This window comes from Macrobrachium rosenbergii, chromosome 56 (assembly GCF_040412425.1).
Source record: "Macrobrachium rosenbergii isolate ZJJX-2024 chromosome 56, ASM4041242v1, whole genome shotgun sequence".
Classification (NCBI taxonomy): Eukaryota; Metazoa; Arthropoda; class Malacostraca; order Decapoda; family Palaemonidae; genus Macrobrachium; species Macrobrachium rosenbergii.
The window spans coordinates 18876908-18899581 of record NC_089796.1 but is presented as its reverse complement, the minus strand read 5'-3'; the positions used below and the strand labels follow the sequence as shown (position 1 = coordinate 18899581).

Sequence of the window (22674 nt, the reverse complement as noted above, 5' to 3'; positions counted from 1 at the left end):
CGCCCGGCTCGATGGGCTACTTCCTTTATTTCGTTTAGATGAAACGCGATTACAAATTTTATGACCTCCGTAAAATATTAAGAAGCTGACAAAAATCTCGCTATGACTGCGTATGTTATCATTATTCTTGAACTATCTGTCTATAGGTCTATCCATAATATATATATATATATATATATATATATATATATATATATGTGTGTGTGTGTGTGTGTGTGTGTGTGTGTATTTATATACATACATATCTAAATCTAAACAAATTCTGTAACGGCGTGGAAGTGACAAATCACTGATGAATGAAATAGCAATTATCGTAACTGAATCAAAACTACAATAAAGATACGCTTTATTGTAAAATATAATGAAAGTTATACAGGCACCACTAACCTATAAAAAGACCTGGATACTTTAAAGTAATTTAGTAACAAATAAATAAAAAAAACTATAGGCCGAACAAAATAAACGAAAGTGACAGCGAAATGCGGAACACCTCCCAGACAAAGGAGGGACTCCCGAAACAAAGAAGAAGAGAAAGAGGCGGGAAGGACGGTTTCCTCCTACAGATTCAAAGGTCTCCAATAAAAATTAACTTCAGTGAATCATTTATATTCTAAAATAGCGTTAACACGAGGACTAAACATCGCTGACTGAATTGAATTGAACTGAATTTATAGAATTTAGGCCAAGGGCCAAGCGCTGGGACCTTTGAGGTCATTCAGCGCTGAAACGGAAACTGACAGTAAAAGGTTTGAAAGGTGTAACAGGAGGAAAACCTCACAGTTGCACTATGAATCAATTGTTAGGAGAGGGGGGGAAAGTAAGATGGAAGAAAGAGAATATGAAAGAGACAGTAAAGGAACGAGGTTGCAGCTAGCCGAAGGACGCTGCAAGAAACCTGGTAATGCCTCACAGTGCACTGCATGAGGTGCACCGATTTTACACTATCCACTGCAGGGCAAACATCGTTGTCGTACCTTCAGGTATAGCAACGTCACAATGACATGTTTGTTTCACTCATATGTATGTAATTTCCCTGAAATATGGCGTTAATATGAAACTACTGTATACTCTTTGTTTTGCGATTCTTGTTGCCAGTTGCAATATTCTATGCAGAAAGGAGTTCTAGATATACCTCTCTGATTTTCCTTGTTTCCTTTTTAAGAAATTATTAAGTAAGAAATCTTAAAGGGGTGGATATTTAATGTAATTGTGTGTGTGTATATATATATACCGCAATTTATCTTTAATGCATAGGAGTAAGAAGGAAGAAGTCTAGGCCTTTGCATATAAAGTAGTTTATACATATATATATATATATATATATATATATATATATATATATATATATATATATATAATATATATATATATATATATATATAAAACTACATTATGTGATAAGAGCCTAGACTTTTTCCCTCTACTCCTATGCATTTGCATTAAAGATAAATTGCGGCATTATTTAAAAAAATGTAAGGACAGTAGCGAGTTAAAAATGGATGAGAGAGAGAGAGAGAGAGAGAGAGAGAGAGAGAGAGAGAGAGAGAGAGAGAGAGAGAACAAAGATTTTTCAGGTCAATTTAATACTTTATACAAAGGACCCTTCAGTGGGCTCTAGGTGTTAACTCCACAGATTCCACATAATTCATGGACGGTAAATGTCACACCAGCAGTGAGAACCGAAGGGGAAAGTGAAGAAAATAACACGGAGAATACTTGAATACTTTTTCTTTCGCTGCTAAGGTGACGAAATATCACCAGACAATACAATTCTCTTTCCCTCTCTCTCTCTCTCTCAAAAAAATACTTGGCTAGACTGTATCAGTACACACACACACACACATACACACACACACACACACACACACACATATATATATATATATATATATATATATATATATATATATATATATATATATATGTGTGTGTGTGTGTGTGTGTGTGTGTATACATATATATAAACTATGAATTATGTGTATATAAGTTCATTATGCAAATGGATTTTCCCACGAATGGAAAAAGACTTGGGCCGATTTCCAGGGAAAATGTGGTAGTCAGCCAACCCTCGTGGGTCGTAGCCAGCGTGGAAAAGAGCGTGGGGCCAGCAACTTCATCCCAGAAGAATGGATGAAACCTGGAAGGTTAACAGCCTCTGGAGCTAATTCCTCTGAGGAAAATTAAAAATATCAAATAACGTGTCTGAGTGCGCTGAAAAATATCTCAAAAACGGATGAACGGATTTTGACGCTACTGTCTGATGATAATCAATAAGTAACCACCTCCAGTGAATGCATTTTTTTGCAGATAGTGTTGAACACTGAAGACTTGTCGCCATGAAAACCATCTATACCATTATAAAGCTGTGGAATATACAAGGCACTCAGAGGTTCATTCAAGGCTACCTGTAAGCACGAGGCAGCTGAATACTCTGAAGACCTTTTGAGAAATGTCCAAGGTTAAAATTCATACAAGTTTTAAAAGCTTCCCTTAGGAGGATTCTTAGATTTAACTGCTAGAGAAAATGTGGCTAATGTCCTTGCAATGTTGAAGCTTGGGTAACTCACTAATCGTCTACATTCCTTTTATCATGCAAAGGTCAACCTTACAACTGCTTCAGCTACACTGAAGATAATGACCACCCTGAACCCGTCATGTCACTTTTATATTAAGACCTCTTGCATTCCTTCAGCAACTTGTAATTCCTCAGGGCAGTGGCTTCCTGAATTTTCATGATTTTTATCCTCATATATCCTTTGAGAACAATGAAATCACGAATAGAGAACGTACGGACCATGGGCACTAAACGCCCCACGGCTGAACACTTGACGAGGTCAATTGTTCGTATGGTTTATAATCAATGAAAGTCTCCTCGAGGTCTAATGTTTAATTAGCTTCTGGTGTCATCTCTATGATATTTCTTTATTTATTCTTGAATTCGTGTTTGATTACTGGGTAATGTCAAATTCCCTTCATCTCTGCATATTTACTTCCTTTTTCTCTTCTCTTATTTCCATTTCCGTATCTTTCTCCTTCGTTCATGTTTCATATGTTATCATCAAATCCCTTTCCACTTACCATACTGACTTGTCTTTTCTCCTTTCATTTTCCATACTCTTTTTTTCCTCCCCATTTAATATTCCCTACTCTACATTACTTTATAAATTTTTCATTTCCCTTTACCCAACTCCCAATATCTGTTTTCCATATTTTCATAAAAAGAAGAATTAAAGGAAATTTTCTCCAAATGGAGTTAATCTCGGGTTATCGCGCTAGAAAGTTTATCAGGGAATGGGAAGGGGTTAATCAAGAGAGAATAGACATTAGACACCATGAGCACTGAAAGGTTAATATGGGCACAGAGAAATATTGCGGCCAAGAAATAAATCATAAACAAAAAAAAAAAAAATAACTCCCAAATAAGAAAAATATCAAAAGACTTATGAATCCCAACTGATATCCTTTCAACGTGAAAACTGAAGCTATAGGGGCTAAGGTATTGACTGTTCACCAGAATGCGTTGCAATATTTCTCCAGGCACCCCACTCCTCCCTCCCCTCCCCGAAACCTCCTCAAAGGCCCTTGCAACGTTCGATGAAAAATCATTGACCTGTCACGTAACTTGAATTAACCTTTGAGAGAAAATTCTGAGGTATGGGAAATTATTCACGACTCAGGATTGAGGGGGAATGAATATTCTTCCGAAGTTATAAAAATTCTAAGTGCACAAGGTAATAAAATAGATTCTGCAACTGTTGACGAAAGATATGTACGAATAAAGAGTTTTTATATTTTTCACCGTTCACTTGACCACAAAGAGAAAGTTAACAAAAATCTGAATAGAACGGCATATGAAGGTTTCAGTAAGCATACGGAGTCCTTTTTCAAGCTAATTTTACCAAGGAACCCCCCCCCCTTAAAATAATGTATAAATATTAAAAACAGAATAAACAAAAACTCCATTAAATATTCTCGGATTATTCTGTTCAGAAGGGTCCCTTTTCCTCTCTGGTGTAGAAGCTCGCTTTGCATTTATTGGCCTATTGCGATTGTTTTTTAGGCTTTACGCTTGTTTCACTAGAGAGGAAAAGAGAAAGCTTGTTTCATAAGCTTTCTCTTTTCCTCTCTAGTGTAGAAGCTCGCTTTGCATTTTCGTTGGCCTATTGCGATTGTTTTTATAGGCTTTTACGCGTGTTTCATAAGATTTCTCTTTTCCTCTTTGGTGTAGAAGTTCAGTTTGCATTTATTGGCCTATCGCGATTGTTTTTTAGGCTTTTACGCTTGTTTCATAAGCTCTCTCTTTTCCTCTCTGGTGTAGAAGCTCGTTTTGCATTTACTGGCCTATTGCGATTGGTTTTATAGCCTTTTACGATTGTTTTATAAGCTTTCTCTTTTCCTCTCTGGTGTAGAAGATCGCTTGGCATTTACTGGCCTATTGCGATTGTTTTTATAGGCTTTTACGATTGTATCATAAGCTTCCTCTTTTCCTCTCTGGTGTAGAAGCTTGCTTTGCATTTACTGGCCTATTGCGATTGGTTTTATAGGCTTTATGATTGTTTCATAACCTTTCTCTTTCCCTCACTGGTGTAGAAGCTCGCTTTGCATTTATTGGCCTATTGCGATTGTTTCTATAGGCTTTTACGCTTGTTTCATACGATTTCTCTTTTCCTCTCTGGTTTAGAAGCCCACTTTGCCTTTATTGGCCTATTGCGATTGATTTTTAGGGTTTACGCTTGTTTCATAAGCTTCCTCTTTTCCTCTCTGGTGTAAAAGCTCGTTTTGCATTTATTGGTCTATTGCAATTGTTTTTATAGGCTTTTCGCTTGTTTCTTAAAACTTCGCTTTTCCTATCTGGTGGAGAAGCTCGCTTTGCATTTATTGGCTTATTGCGATTGTTTTTATAGGCTTTTATGCTTGTTTCATAAGCTTTCTCTTTTCCTCACTGGTGTAGAAGCTCGTTTGCATTTATTGACCTATTGCGATTGTTTTTTAGGCTTTTACGTTTGTTTCATAAGCTTTCTCTTTTCCTATCTGGTGTAAAAGCTTATTTTGCATTTATTGGCCTATGCTACTGTTTTTAGGCTTTTACGCTTGTTTCATGAGCTTTCTCTTTTCCTCTTTGGTGCAGAAGCTCATTTGCATTTATTGGCCTACTGCAATTGTTTTTATAGTCTTTACGCTTGTTTCACAGGATTTCTCTTCTCCTCTCTGGTGTAGAAGCTCGTTTGCATTTATTGAGCCATTGAAATTGATTTTTAGAGTTTTACATTTGTTTCATAACCTTTCTCTTTTCCTCTTTGGTGTGGAAGCTCGATTTCCATTTATTGGCCTATTGCCATTGTTTTTATAGGCTTTACACTTGTTTCACAAGCTTTCTCTTCTCCTCTCTGGTGTAGAAGCCCGCTTTGCATTTACTGGCCTATTGCGATTGTTTTTTAGGCTTTTACACTTGTTTCATAAGCTTTCTTTTTTCCTCTCTGGTGTAGAAGCTCGCTTTGCATTTATTGGCCTATTGCGATTGATTTTTAGGCTTTACACTTGTTTCATAAGCTTTCTCTGTTCCTCTCTGGTGTAGAAGCTCGATTTCCATTTATTGGCCTATTGCGATTGTTTTTTAGGCTTTTACGTTCGTTTCATAGGCTTTCTCTTTTTCTCTTTGGTGTAGAAGCTCATTTTACATTTATTGGCCTATTGCGCTTGTTTTTTAGGCTTTTACACTTGTTTCATAACCTTTCTCTTTTCCTCTCTGGTGTAGAAGCTCACTTTGCATTTATTGGCCTATTGTGATTGTTTCTATAGGCTTTTACGCTTGTTTCATGAGCTTTCTTTTTTCCTCTCTGGTGTAGAAGCTTGTTTTGCATTTATTGGCCTATTGCGATTGTTTTTATAGGTTTTACACTTGTTTCATAAGCTTTCTCTTCTCCTCTCTGGTGTAGGAGCTCGTTTGCATTTAGCGACCTATTGCGATTATTTTTTAGGCTTTTACGTTTGTTTCATAAGCTTTCTCTTTTCCTCTTTGGTGCAGAAGCTCAATTTCCATTTATTGGCCTACTGCGATTGTTTTTTATGCTTTTACACTTGTTTCATAAGCTTTCTCTTCTCCTCTCTGGTGCAGAAGCTCGCTTTGCATTTACTGGCCTATTGCCATTGTTTGTTAAGCTTTTACGCTTGTTTCATAAGCTTTCTCTTTTCCTCTCTGGTACAGAAGCTCGCTTTGCATTTATAGGCCTATTGCCATTGTTTGTTAAGCTTTTGCGCTTGTTTCATAAGCTCTCTCTTTTCCTTCTCTGGTGTAGAAGATCGCTTGGCATTTATTGGCCTACTGTGATTGTTTTTTAAGCTTTTACGCTTGTTTCATAAGCTTTCTCTTTTCCTCTCTGGTGCAGAAGCTCGCTTTGCATTTATTGGCCTATTGCCATTATTTGTTAAGCTTTTACACTTGTTTCATAAGCTTTCTCTCTTCCTCTCTGGTGTAGAAGATCGCTTGGCATTTATTGGCCTATTGCGATTGTTTTTTAAGCTTTTACGCTTGTTTCATAACCTTTTTCTTTTCCTCTCTTGTGCAGAAGCTCGCTTTGCATTTATTGGCCTATTGCCATTGTTTGTTAAGCTTTTACGCTTGTTTCATAAGCTTTCTCTTTTCCTCTCTGGTGTAGAAGCTCGCTTGCATTTATTGGCCTTTTGCGATTGTTTTTATAGACTTTTACGCTTGTTTCATAAGATTTCTCTTTTCCTCTCTGGTTTAGAAGCCCACTTTGCCTTTATTGGCCTACTGCGATTGTTTTTTACGCTTTTACGCTTGTTTAATAAGCTTTCTCTTTTCCTCTCTGGTGTAAAAGCTTATTTTGCCTTTACTGGCCTATTGCAATTGTTTTTATAGGCTTTTACGCTTGTTTCATAACCTTTCTCCTTTCCTCTCTGGTGTAGAAGCTCGTTTTGCATTTACTGGCCTATTGCGATTGGTTTTATAGGCTTTTACGCTTGTTTTATAAGCTATCTCTTTTCCTCTCTGGTGTTGAAGCCCACTTTGCATTTACTAGCCTATTGCTATTGTTTCTTTTTACAGGCTTTTACGCTTGTTTCAAAAGCTTCCTCTTTTCCTCTTTGGAATAGAAGCTCGCTTTGTATTTATTGGCCTGTTGCGATTCTTTTTATAGGCTTTACGTTTGTTTCATAAGCTTTCACTTTTCCTCTCTGTTACAGAAGCTCGTTTTGCATTTATTGGCCTATTGCATGTAGCTTGAAAGTAACATTACAGCTGCCTTTGGAATCTCGTCAGTCCGGTCGAATCCGACGCGTTATCAATGGATTGGAAAACAGTTAAGGAAAGAGCAAGTGCCCACTCGATATTTCCAAATCGAATCTCGTTGGAATCCATTGCCATACCCTAAAATGCCAACTGCAGAATAATTTTCCGATAAAATTATAGATACTTGACACTGAGGTACAATCCTGGCCCATGAAGGTTTTCAGTTGCTAGAGAGCGAGAGAGAAAAGGAGAGAGAATGCATGGGAAATTATAGCTTCTTAACATTTGATGCAGGCATCATAATATACTGTACACTCGTTTATTTCAGCGTATGTTTCTGCAAACAGACTTGAAATAATTCCTTCAAAAGAAAACGAATAATAATTACACCGCATTCTCTTTATAAGTTAAATACTGCTCACGTGTTCTTTGACATTCTTTTGGCTGAAGCTAGCTAGTCAAGTTCACGGACGTTTGTTCCATAGAAATTAATGCACAATGGCACTACAAATAATCATTAGAGCAAATTATCTAAGTACTACAAAGCCAGACTGACGACAACAGATTTAAATACTTACATACAGAACAATAAATCAGAGATAAAGAGAAATCTAAAATAGCTAAGACTGAGAAATTCCATTATCAATGCTACCAAGACAGTAATAACAAAATGCGACATCCTGTCTCGAACCTATATACTCCTACCCTTAAATCCCATGTAAGAAGCAGAGGGTCACAATGAAAAGGAATATCATCTTCACTAACTAAAAACACCGTTCGTAGGTCTTGTAAATTAAAACATAATGACCAAAACCTTAAGCTGATATCACGAACCCTTTTAGGAGACATTTTGCGGTTGCTAACGCACACCACGAGGGGGCCTTGCGTGTAGGTTTTTGCGATAACGGAAGTCTTCCCTTAATGTGGGAAGAAGAGAATTTGGCGTGATTAGCTGACGCATTCGTGATAAGTGTTTCTTATGGTTTCATCTGCCCTCTTCCTAAGAAGGGCTACAAATCTTGATGAAAGCAGAGAGAGAAAGATCGTCCCGGGATTAAAGGCAGTGGAACGCGCAAGTCCCAGATTAGGGCAGAGAAAGATAAATATTCGGAAAAGTATACCTTAGTTTAACCAGACCACTGAGCTGATTAACAGCTCTCCTAGGGCTGGCAGGTACTAAAAATCCAGATGTCCAGATACAAGGTTGTGGAAGATAAATGCAATGAATAAAGCCTTTGGCCAACAAATACATCTCACGTCTGTACTCAGTCCAGCAGCCCTTGGGTCTTGCTTATTGACACCCAGCAAGAAGAGATATATTTTATAAAGAACAGTATGAAGTTTCAGGAAGAAGGGCAAAAACGAGACGTGAAGAAAAGATCATCATTTCATTATTTCATTTGTCATTCAAGGTTCGCACATACACGTAAATCCTGATAGCAATACTCCCACATTCGTTTATTTGTTTCGTGTCTTAGCGCAGACAATTCTTCCCAATTCTTTTTCTGAATCCTAAAAAAGCATCGATAGGACTTCGTGTTGAATTCATTAGGGCCTCTTTCTCTCAAAAATGAATGGCCCATCACTACTGCCTCGTCAAGCATTCACGCTTGCGTGAAAACTGCTGTCGCTACGCCAAGTGTGCCGTGTCATGCAGACAGAATTATAGTCACTGTATCCTCGAACAGCGCTCATGCAATCAGTGTTTGAAAACGCAAGAGAAAAAAAGGGGGTCCTTCGTAACAAGCAAGCGAATATACTGCTACTCCAAACACATGAACAGGGGAATGTGTTAGTCTATCATTTCCCATAAAAGACACCAATTACAGAGCAATTTTCGTCTTTGGTGGCTTTCCTTTAATGGCCGGGTTTCGTATCGGAATCCGTCTGTACCCTGCCTCATGGGGGCGTTCCAGATTTTATTGGGGTACTCACGTTCACGAACGCTGTTATTGTGTCGTTGTGTGTACTCGAGTACTTTTAACTGGAGTCCTTAAGTATGTAACGTTCATTTACAATTTTATAACTGTTGTGAGAGTAAATATGCAATAATAATGGCAGCAGCAGTTTCAGCATTACTACTAATGCTACTGCTGTTACAACTTATATACTCTCACAGCAGCACTATAATATAATACTGATATTATTGCTGCTGTGAGAGTATATTAGTAATAATAATAGCAGCATTAGTAGCAACAGGGACTGTAGTAGGTTACTGACAAAAACATCAATACAATTACCGTCATCATCATTTGTTACAGAAACGTTTTGTCCACCGAAATATTTAGGGTTTAAAACATGGACATTAAAATCAAATTAAAACTATGATGACAAAACGAATATTGAATAATTCATACACGTTCAAAAAACAAATAATTCAACACTACGGTCATAATTGCATAACTTAAATCATCTGGGAAATATAAGAGATGAAAAATAATTCCAACATAGCTACAATTTTACAATTTACATAAATTTATGCATTCATTAGGATAATAAAGTCCGGATGAAAGAGAAGAACGGGGAGATACGTTATCGGCCCTGCCTTGCGAAAACCAAAAATGACACAAACTGCAACAACGCTTAGCGATCTGGCGCAAGGGGTAACGAGCTATATTTGGGCTAGATGGCAAACACTGAACGAGTAAGTTTTACCATTTCCGGATCAGCCGCAAATTGACACACTCCATTTTAGATATGTGTTACAACGCCAGATTAAATAAACAAATAATTCAATTAGTTGTGGTTACTTTCACATTAAAGTTACGTGTTTTACCGTTCACGTGTTCACTACTTAATTCTCACTCTAAGAGGAGGTGGTTCAGTGAACTCAGTATCACCTCTATTAAGCAATAATATTACGCATCGTATTTTCAGAGTTGATTCAACGTTAACTGCCTACAATCATTACTATACTTTGCATCATCCATATAATTATTTACCAGATCAGTGAGCTGAATGTTTCTAATTCAGCACGCCTGATACAAGAGGTTTGTTTATTTAGATACACTAACATTGCAAACACCCACACGTACACACGCACATATATAGATATACATATACTGTATATACGTATATATGTATATAATTATATATATCCTGAAAAATAATTCATTAAAAATACCGTTGCTATATATATGTGTATATATATATATATATATATATATATATATATATATATATATATATATATACTGCAATGGTATTTCATTAAAAAAATGATTCTTCAGTAATCAAAGTCTTGACAATATAAATTTGATTGAGCATATATATATATAATATATATATATATATATATATATATATATATATATATATATATATATATATATATATATATATATTTCTCTGGCATTGCTGTTGGCCCTTTCTCTCTCACATCGTTCACCTAAAATCAAGTTACTGCCTGGCATTTATTACTGTTAAAATATCGGTCCAAGCACAGCCCAAACCCAAAGTTGCTCAAATCCACCACTGCTGTCACTTTTATCATTTTTCCTCGTTCCCTTTTTCTTTTCCTTTAGTCATTTCCCTTCCTATATAATTACTCCATGGATCCACCTGTTCCCCAGAGACACGCGTGAAGGCCAACTTAAACCTTTATGCCTGGGATTACTTAAATAATCCATTTATCTTCGCCTCAAAGGTACAGGGATGTCACCCCGAATCACGCAAACAAAGGCAGACAAGAGAGAGAGAGAGAGAGAGAGGTCAGAGAGAGAGAGACCGAAGAGAGAGAGAGAAAGGAGGTCTTTGCAATTCTTGTTTGGGGGCGAAATATGGTACAAGGTCGTTGGCTCGCCGTGATGCCTCTGGGAGTGTACAAGAAATTATAGATCTCGGTCGCATTATGTCCCAGGGTCGCTGTTTCACAAGGAGTGATTAAGCTCTGTAAATGAAAACTGGTATGCAAAGGTTCACGAGAGACAGGACGAGAAGAGTAACGCAACTTTCATTACATCGATTCGAAGAGGAACTGTCTTTCGTGTCTGGCTGACCCGAAACTGACTGCCACTTTTCCTCCAGCTGGGTGTGACTTACGCAAGGATTTCCATGATACTGTTCTTCATAATGCACCTGTATCATACACACGAATTCTATTATAATATATTGCTTCGTTAATATATTTTTATTTACTGTAAAATGCATACAAATTTCTATTTTATACATATAATTCTTTACCACCTGACAGCATACTCATACCAATTCTTTGTATCCATATTTCCCCATGTGTATTTTTCGAGTATAATACTTGAGACATAGCTCCAGCATTCTCAGTTAGCTTTTTCTTCCTGACTGCCATGAAAGTCTATACAATCATACTCGTCCAAAGCCAAGGTACTGTTAACGCATCTACCTTGTAAAAGATCAAATATTGCTCAGTCTTACATGAAACTCAAGATGTCTCGTGCAAGCAGCAATGGATCATAGTGAAGCCCAAAAGACAACAGAGTATAATGTGACCTTGGACTCTCTCTCTCTCTCTCTCTCTCTCTGCATAAAACATGAACCGTTACGTCGATTGAAGGGAGATTAATATATACTAAAAAATATACGTACAGCTAAGTCACCCTCTCTCTCTCTCTCTCTCTCTCTCTCCATAACTCATGATCTAGTTCATCAATCAGTTAAAGAGAGATAGGTATTTACTACCAAATAAGTAAAGATATCTCATCCACTCTCTCTCTCTCTCTCTCTCTCTTTCATTTACCTCTACACCTTTCACATCCCAACTATTATGTGCATTTACTGCTAACATCACACAGCTCTCAACATCTTCACCAACGTACCTTAAGCACTCGAGCTCACTTGTACTAGATCGCTTCATAAATCCAAATAAATCTAGATGCGACTAGATTTAGCGCTATAATAACAGAGGTCAATCAATACACCTAGCAGTTTTCTAGTACTTATTTATAAACTCAAGTTTTAGACAGCCTTCACAGCATGTGAAAGAGGCGTTGGTTTCGTTCAAAGGAAATCGTGTGTCTGATGGTTAGAAAAGAACAAAGGTACTTTTACTTAAAAGAATCTTTTCGTTCATTGCAAGGCAAGACGCAATAATGGGTCGCAGTGTCTTTAAAAGTATCAAAAACACCAAAATGGATTAATTGCAAGTTGAATATTACACGACTTACTTAAGAACACCGTCTTTCGTTTCTGTACGGTCAAATTGCACTTTTACGAAATAAGAGCATTGTGCTATTTACATGTTCATAATTACTGTTTATTACTTAACACCACTAGATTAATATCTTTTGACTAATGTAACTATATCTGAGGGACATTTTGTAGATGAAAATAAAAAATATCGTTTTCTTAACTGCAAGCAGGTCAACTTTTGCAGCGACAATAATGTACGGTAGAAAAATTTGATTCAGATGCTGATATCGAAACACGCAGTAATGCTTATACTCGCAATGTGAATTGCTTCGTACTTCATATATCGAATTAAGTTACACACTTACACATACGAAGACTTTTCAAGCAGAGTTACTGTTCACGCAAACATTATATTCATCATGTGGTACCATGCCGTTTTTATTGGCATCTCAGGAGCAGCATTGTGTATGAATACTGTATTATCTTATGACGTACACTATTGTACGCACGTAGCCTTCGCAAAACTATCGGATCTTCCCACAAGATATGTGAATTAATATCACGAATGATTTCTTTGACACGAAGATTTTCTTACTCTTTTTTATACATGTATATAACGCATGACATGCTCTTGCAGTTTCCAACTGGCATATTTCTTCAGGTACCCTACCACACCCGAATTTTAATTATACTAAGCATCGATAATCCTAAATTATACACATGTATTACTAAGGAAATGCATCTCTCCTTACACCACAGCTCTTGCTGGCATAAGGCCAGCTCAGTCAACAACAACCACCATACTCTTATAGCGTAAACACACGACCATGACACGAGGAGAATCAATACGCGAAAACGCCGTACGCGATCATGACAACAGGCTTAACGTCACGACGTTCGTCGCCAAGGGAACACTTCATTTGTTTACGGGCCGTTTCATAATCAAATTAGGTCGCTTTCGGCAGTACTCACCCATATTTGTCCTTCGCCCGGAAAGGTGACGCATGCCTCGTCTCCTTTCTTGCGCTCCTTGTCGTTCAAAGGCCGACATCTGAAAGCAAAGAGGAACAAAATTGATGATTAACTTCATGTGGTGATTATATTTCGGGTCAAAAGTTAAGTATATCTTAGTTTAACCAGATCACTGAGCTGATTAACAGCTCTTCTAGGGCTGGCCCGAAGGATTAGACTTATTTTACGTGGCTAAGAACCAACCGGTTACCTAGCAACGGGACCAACAGCTTATTGTGGGATCCGAACCACATTATGACGAGAAATGAATTTCTATCACCAGAAATAAATTCCTCTAATTCTTCATTTGCCGGGTAGGAGAGTCGAACGCTGGGCCAACAGTGTTCCGGGCGACAGCTCTATCCACCCCTCCAACGAAGAACTATATATATTTCAGGTCAGATAGGATTGTTGCTTATGAGGAGAAGGATCCTATTTTATTTGGAAGTAAGGCAGGGATACTGGACAGCACGAGACTGGCAATATGTCCTAAATCACGTTGGATATTCCACAGTGCCTAGGCCTATTTGGACAGCGAATAATTCCCATGCAGGGTGTGGCACCTCACGCTGGGAAAAATGAGGTTATTACTATTGCTACTATTATACAATTTCGTGCTGTGAAAAATAATGAAAAATTTAAATAATTGGCAGCTTCACCGTACTTAAGGAGTAGCGAGTATATTGTGTATTACTTGTTAAGATGAATCCCTCCTGAAAATTAGTAATTGCTAGTAAAAATGTAATTAAATAAACTTGGCCATCTGTTTTAGCCCTTGCAAAGAGTTACTGATAAAATAAATTAATTTTCTAGCTATACATAAGAGTGTTCATATTATCAAAAACGTCGGTAAGGACCATTAGTGTAATGTCTGCCATAAATAGCTAGAAACTGTATCCATCAAAGAAAGGGCAATTTTTCTTAAGTTTGCTCAGGGCAAAAAAATATAACTATTCCACACCTTTATTTCTGATGGATATTTCTTTTAATCTAGACTCAGCTCATTATTCTAACCTTTATTAACTAAAAACTAACTTGAACGAGACCGACGAAAGAAATATCGCAGTGTGCACTAGCGGTCTGCGTGAGATGGATGCACCTTGGTTGTGGTATTAGAAAAAAACAATAATATATAAAAAATAAATAAAAATATAGATACACTGTTTTATATATCATTACTGTAATTATAATTACTATGCAAAATGTAAACGTCTCCATAAGGAAAATGATGAAAAGGGCTACTTAAGAGCTTGGGAAGCTTCCACAGAACAGAATGCCTAAATATTAGAGAGCAGAGCAACATGAAGAGGATTACGGTATATAGAAATGAAGCGAATGCACTGATCGACGGAATTTAACAAATAATAAAACAAATGAGTAAAAAATGCGCCGAAGTCTGTTCGGCACAATCGGGTTTTCTGCACAGCCGCTACAGCGTATAATCAAGGCCACCGAAAATAGATCTATCTTTCGGTGGTCTCGGTGTAATGCTGTATGAGCCGCGGCCCATAAAACTTTAACCACGCCCGGTGGTGGCCTATGCTATATCGTTGCCAGAAGCACCATTATGTCTAACTTTAATCTTAAATAAAATAAAAACTACTGAGGCTAGAGGTCTGCAATTTGTATGTTTGATGATTGGAGGGTGGATGATCAACATACCAATTTGCAGCCCTCTAACCTCAGTGGTTTTTAAGATCTGAGGGCGGACAGAAAAAAGTGCAGACAGAATAAAGTGCGGACGGACAGACAAAGCCGCCACAACAGTTTTCTTTTACAGAAAACTAAAACCAGTAAGGCAAAGACGATTTCCTGTTTTATTCACTTATTATATAAAATGTACCTGTCTCATTAAAAATGACGACAGCATCTATGCAGTTTGGCAGCTCTATCGTACTTGTAATATATTTCGTTGCTGTGCAATTTCTTGTTTAAGATTCTGCTCCTGTTATACGTGTAGTTCGTTACTCGTGAAATGTCGCTGTTACGGAAAGAAAAATGAATACATGGACACCATCTGCGTTTTACATTTTACGAAATTTTTCAAACTTTATATAGAATTTCACATAAAAAAAACAAATACGACATGACAACCCCACCCAGTTATCAGTTACGGCAAACTGAATTAGGCAAAGATGACATCTATGTACCAAGTTACTTATTCCCGAAATCGACTTTGCAACACGGTCAGCGCTGTATGACAGAGATTAGTGTTTATCAGACATATATATCTTTGTAAGATAGATATGCAGCATCCACAAATTATCAAAGAATATTTTGTAAATTCCTTTACTTGATTTTTCATCCTTACCAAGAGCTATATTCTTTCCTTCCTTTCAGTTTTCTGCAAAAGAAAAATATTGTGCCGGCTTCGTCTGTCCGTCCGCACTTTTTTCTGTCCGAACTAAGATCTTAAAACCTACTGAGGCTTGAGGGCTGCAAACTGGTATGTTGATCGTCCACCCTCCCATCATCAAACATACCAAACTGCAGCCCTCTAACCTCAGTAATTTTTATCTTATTTAAGGTTAAAGTTAGCTATAATCGTGCATCTGGCAACGATATAACATAGGCCGTGGTTAAAGTTTCATGGGCCGCGGCTCATACAGCATTATACCGAGACCACCGAAAGATAGATCTATTTTCGGTGGCCTTGATTATACGCTGTACAGAAAAGTCGGCTGCGCCGAAGAAACTTAGGCGCATTTTTTACTTGTTGTTTCTAATATCCCTACCCTCCAAGTCTTCATTATAACTTTCTTTCTTGAATTCTTACCTTAAATTTCCACATCGTTACATTTCCTGAACCCCCAAAGTCAAAAACTAACTTTTCATTATGAAATCTTTCGTTAATACCAATCTTCAAAATCCACATTCTTACTATGACTTAAAGTGAGGATTTTAGCCATCGTTACGATCCTCACTTTCCTAGCTCACATATTCATAATGCTGCCAGACAGGTATTTTTTTTTTAGTATATTGCCCTGGGCCGTCATTTCTTCGATGATGAGATTGCATAACTTAATTAAGACTTGGCGTGCAAAGTTGAAGGCCAAGCACAAGAATTATTTCACCCATTCTTTGTGGAAAATGCGTTACGTGAGCTGAATTAAGGAGATTTATCTTTTTTTTTTTTAATCTTAAGGTGAAGGTTACACGCTTTTTGCAAATGCTCGAGGTCAAGATCGGCTGAAATTCTTATATATGCACAAGCATACTAAAGCACACACACACGCACACACACACGATGTGAAACGCCCACCATTACACGGTCCACTTTTCGTTTTATGATTTAACTAATAATCATTCATTCATCACCAGTATAAGCTCTTTCTCAATGAACAATCATTATTAAAATATATACATAATACAATATATGTATGTATATATATATATATATATATATATATATATATATATATATATATATATATATATATATGTGTGTGTGTGTGTGTGTGTGTGTATGTGTGTGTAAATGGTATAGTCTTTACAATCCGGGCCATCCTTAACACAACCCCATTCAGGGAATGGAATTAAAAAACTGCAAGACAAATATTAAATGAATCCGTCAAACCACAGCTCTCCTGCCAATCAAAGAGAACCATTGTGATCAATTCTTCAGAGACCAATCAATCCATCAATCGAGGGACCATATGACAAACTAGGCAGGAGCCCCCAAAATAATGACAGTCTTACCGAGGACAGTACCACGAAGCCCGTCACTCAAGAGGAAATTGGTTAATGTATCCAAACATTCTGGCCCGCCCCTTTTTGTCCAACAGAAAAGTAGTGCCCTCAGGGAGAATATTCATGTATATATACATGAGCCCTTGATCTACTTAGAAAGGTCACTGTCGTGATACGAAAGTATGAAACAAATATCACGCATGACTTACAATCAACCCTGGAAAGTTTTGTACTTACAAATATCCGTCATAAGTAAAAAAACTTATGTATGAGAGTGTTATAGCAACCCGCCCCCCTTCTCTCTCTCTCTCTTCACAATACCCTTACGAGTTCCGGCATTTCAGATATCACAGACATTGACGGTGAGTCACCGTTCTCGTATAAGGAACAAACATCTGATTATATTCATGATGTTATCTTCATAGGCCTAAATTCCCGACAGGCCTGTCATCTGCTAAGCCTAAAACCTGAACGTAATTACTATCCTCATAAGCCTACTTTGCTAACGAACCTCATGGAACACATAATAATGTAGCAAAATACAAAATCATGGATGTTTTTTGGGCGAGTTCGTCTAGTTGACGAAGTCTAAAAGAGCATAAACATCTTACGGTCAAGACACTACTTTACCTATATTAAGATGGGCCAGATGCTGAAAGTAATGGGTCACAACCCAGCCCAAGAATCAACAAAGCGGATGAGATTGTTAGTAAATTTTCCAGTGCCCTTTTCCAAGTATTATTGGTATCAAATATATCCACTACATATCCTGAAAGTTTTGACCATAGGTTTATGAGGAGCTAGCTGTGAAAGAATTCCTAGGTTAAATTGGTTAACTTTCAATATGTAAGTGGGAGAGGAAATAAAAAATCAAGTTCTAGTCACCAGAGACAGTTCAACTCATACCAAAATTCAATGGACGAGAGAGAGAGAGAGAGAGAGAGAGAGAGAGAGAGAGAGAGAGGAGAGAGAGAGAGAGAGACCTTACCTTACAGACCTTACAATTCGTTCCGGGTTTTAGGTCCCTCAGTGTGAGGCACCTTTGATGTCTACCAGAGAGTTGCTAACGCATCTTCCGGTATATTTTGCATCTTCCAGTCTTGGATGGTCTGGGATGCATCTTGGAATATTTGTCGAGCTTATTCTTAAACACATCTACGCTCACTCCTGTTATGTTCCTCAGATGAGCTGGTAGCGCACTGAATAGACGCTGCATTATCGATGCTGGTGCGTGGTGGATTAATGTCTGTGTGCTTTCCTTAATTTTCCTGGTATAGTTTTTTGCACTATTAATCTACCTCTGCTTGCTCTTTTGATAATTTTAGTTCCATGATGTTTTCAGTAATTCCCTTCTATCTGTTTCCATGCTTGAAGAGAGAGAGAGAGAGAGAGAGAGAGAGAGAGAGAGAGAGACTTCTGTTTACCCAAAAGGCAAACGAGAATACGGTGTGGAAGGTTTTTGCACCGCATCTGCCATCAGGTTTGGGAACAAGTACAACACAGTAAACGGTGTCTTTACTTTGACCTTGCTTGCAACCCGGAATGCTTTCACGCTTACCTCAAATATCCAGTAAATTTAGCCAAATACTGCAACTTCCCACAGTCCTTCCTCAACTCGTCTAGATATTGCGAAAACCCAGCCGAAGCCTTGCAAGAAAATTGGAAAATAACTTCTGAGCATTAAGAAACTCAGTGAATTCTCTATCGGAAGCGAGCCTTATATTTTTGTTCCAACAATGCAATAGGTCCAATCAGACAAAATAGGTGTAAGGATGTGGGAACAGCACCACCCACCTTGCACAAGTGCAATCAGCCATTATAGGTGAAACGGAAACTTTTCTCTGTGACAGAGACTCCCTTACGCAACGGACTAATCTATATCTGAATCAAACCATAGTCCCACAAAAGTGGAACATTATAATACGCAAAATACTGCATCATACGTGGTTTGAAGATCGCCACCTCCATGCAACTACCGCCTATAACAATGCCATAGCAGCCGCCTTTCAAAATGCCACAGACTGGAGAAGCAGTTGTCGTGACAAAACACAATAAATACAAGAAAGAAAAATGTGTATTATTCACCCAAAAGTAGATTGTGTGCCTTACGCTGAGGCCAGGAATGAATTCATAATAACTAAAGAGATTTAAGACCTTTTACTCAGTTGTCCGTTCTGTGGTTTGCAAGAAATTTTCACTGAGAAAACAGACCGAGTACTTTCATTTTGGAACTGTTTCAAAGGAAGTCCCATAGCATCGAATGGCGTTGGGGACACGTCTTGTTATGAGTCATGCCTACCAGGCCACAGAATTATGGAACAGGATGGCCGACCCCTTTCTCCACCCCCTTCACAGCTGAATCAACTGAGCGAACAGCAAGTGGGAATCGAACCCCAGACCTAGGGAACGCCAGCTAAGTGCCATCCGCTCATTATGCATTGTCCACACCTGTGTGTTCATATGAAATCAGTAGAATTAAATTCTTAAGATATCTGTAAGTTCTCCCTACTAAAATATCCAAGACTCACACAATGCAAAAGACCAATTAGATATTACAAGCTACTGATAGTGTGATTAGTTACCCATGTGCTTTGTTATGCACTCTTTCTTTCATGAATAAAAAGACCTTATTTACAATTTAATCCGCGAATACAGACACGATTAGCAAAGTTACTTATTTTCTCTACGTTATTTACACTTTCTTTCAAACCACGTATAAAGCTGTTGTCACATTTGTAACAATAACAATACACGATGCTACGAGAAAATCCCGAATTCAGCTCCATACTTCAATTCACCCCAAAATGAAATCCACTAATCTTTGGAAAAGAGACAATCTTTAATATATTCACAAAAACTCGTTAATTAGATTTGGTATGATACTACTAACAGAATACAAAGCAAGTCTAAGACTTAATCTCCCTGGCAAAGGTAAAAAGACAAACTGAAGATCTAATCTTTGATCTACACAGTCCACATAAATTATTCCAGACAGTATCTAGGCCATGGAAAATGTCATCATGGCCAACCTACGCTCAGCAATGACGTCGATGCTATGAAATATGAAGAATCTTTCGAAAATCTACAGACCCACTGATATTTTAGCCGGTTGAAAAGGTAAAATCTCAGATTTCATTTATTGGAACAAGCATCAAATACTATAAAAACTAGTACTGTAGTCAGTATATCTATCTACATTAAAACTTTAAAATCAGTACATGTAGAGCAATTTGATGCCAGTAGTCGAATACAAGAAAAAACTACAAAAGTATTAGAATTTCTCATATCAAGGCGTTAATTACTTTCTTCCTATGATTTATTTCCAGACAAACCCAACCGATTACCCTATACCGCAGGATAACACGCAACCACAGGTACCTTCTAGATCTAGAACATCTAGGCCAGGTGGAATATCCCACAGAAAGTGGACGACGACATTGGCTATGATGATGACATGAGGCTTTCCTACAATACATTTTTCATTAGCCAATTTTTCTATAAACTTTCTTATGCCTTTTATATACTTTAAAGAAGGGTAAATTCCTACGTAGAATAAGGGACCAAAAACGTAAAACCCCACACAAATAAAATCACATTTTAATCAGTATAGACAATTAACCTTAACTCGTTAGCACATCTATTAAAATCTCAGGATAGTTAAACTGATGCTGAGGCTGCTTTGGAATTTCTCGTGAAAAAAGGTTTAATCATTTTTAATCTCAGTTGTGGCTGTTAAGGAATTTCCAGTGGCATCAAACGAAGCCTTATGCTGAAGCTGTTAATACAATGCTAGTAGCAAATAGCCACCTATAAACCTAGGAAATCTGCTCATCCGGGATACAACATACTTTTAATAAGATACTGGAAGCAGCACTTAAACTAGAACCCTTCGAAACCTAATCAAGGTCTATGGTGTGACCTTTAGAGACCATATAAATGATTCCAGCTCAAATATAGGTCAAGGAAAACGTCGTCTGGCCCCCTTAGTGGCATAGAAAGTAGTTTCTTTCACGAATTATTCGAAACCTTTCGAAAAATCCGGAAGCCTACTAATATCTTGCTGTCTGTCGAATACAGTTCAAGTCGAGGTAAAATCTCTTCGTGATCATTTCATAATTTCCAAATAAACAATGAATAAGTAAATATTGGAATCGATTGTTTTCTTTATAAGCATTTCTTAAAATCAAATGAGTTTCAAATCCAATAGAAAAAAAATGTCTCGGACAAAATTATTGCAATCTCAAACATAGTTGGTAAGCAATTCATCAACCTGAACAATTTTCAAATGCAAAAATTTAAAGAAAAGCAATTCTTGCAATTATACAAATTCTTCATCAGCATCTCATCAATGGAAATGACTTCCAAATGAAAAAATAAATCGTAGAAAAATGACTGAATTCTACCATGGCCCTCGTGAATGACTGAGCCTAGAAGAAAAAGCGTTAGTGGTCAGACAAAAGGCGAGATACTTTTCAGTGAACATTTCTATAAATATTACCCTATGACAGCCGTTTACACTAACCTAATCTGTTTAGGAAAGCGATAATCATCAACATTGTATCAGCAAAATTATATATATAGACAGACAGGCAGATAGATAGATAGACAGTTACACATATAGATAGGCAGACACAGATATCTACGAAGAATGTAACTGAATATCACCAGGTTAGTGGGCTTTAGAAACTGGCCCACTTTCGAGAAGGTGCGACATTACCAAGACATTTCGTCTTCGTGTGTATTCCTGGAACTCATCCCAGATGCTGACGTAAAACCCAGTTCGTTCTTTCTTTCTTTCTTTCTTTCTTTCTTTCTGCATTTGACATCTCCAAAAGTCTATCACAACGAACGCGTTTAAAAGAAAACATTAAATCTCCTCCACAACTTTCACAGTATTTCATCTGGATTTAGGCGTTTTTTTAGGACTGTTAGTTGTTTGGTATACAGTTTTCATACATGTATTTAACCATGTATTTAACCTTTCTATCTTCAAATGCCAGCTCATACGACCTTTGGGAATATAGTCAACATAAATATAATAAATGAAAGTGTATATTGACATATATATATATATACATTTACAAATATATATATATATATATATATATATATATATATATATATATATATATATATATATATATATATGTGTGTGTGTGTGTGTGTGTGTGTGTGTGTGTGTGTGTGTGTGTGTGTGTGTGAATTTTTTCCTAGGGAGGCTGCTGCCTAAAACACCAGCGAGTTTTACCCTACTTCCCCACCCACCAGTGATCCAAATGGTAGCATTTCATCCGAATTGCCCTTTTTGAGTATGATGGAAATAATCAACACACAATATATATATGTATGTATAGAAATTATATATATGTATGATATACATTATATATACATATATATATCACACACTTTCATTACTTGTGTCCATCTTCACCATATTGCCAAAATCAATGTGAACTACATTTGAGAAGAGAATGGTTAAATACGCGAATGAAAACTGTGTGCATATGAGAGAGAGAGAGAGAGAGAGAGAGAGAGAGAGTGTCAAGCTGATACTTTGATAATGCATTCCTTTAAGAACAAAGACCTCCTTTCACCCTAACTAGCTTATTTTCAAATAACTG

The 22674-nt window shown here is 37.3% G+C and overlaps 1 protein-coding gene across 9 annotated transcripts in view; it reads right to left on the bottom strand.

Moving 5' to 3' along the window:
• The window catches only part of LOC136836291 (kinesin-like protein KIF12), a 147257-nt gene that overhangs the window by 84656 nt on the left and 39927 nt on the right, over positions 1–22674 (bottom strand). For all 9 annotated transcript variants that reach the window (XR_010852364.1, XR_010852363.1, XM_067100358.1 and 6 more), the window contains one exon: positions 13325–13403. Coding sequence is in view for 7 of the 9 variants with exons in the window: in XM_067100358.1 (XP_066956459.1) it covers positions 13325–13403 (79 nt within the window). In the remaining 2 variants the exon portion in view is untranslated. The remainder of the gene's footprint in view (positions 1–13324; positions 13404–22674) is intronic.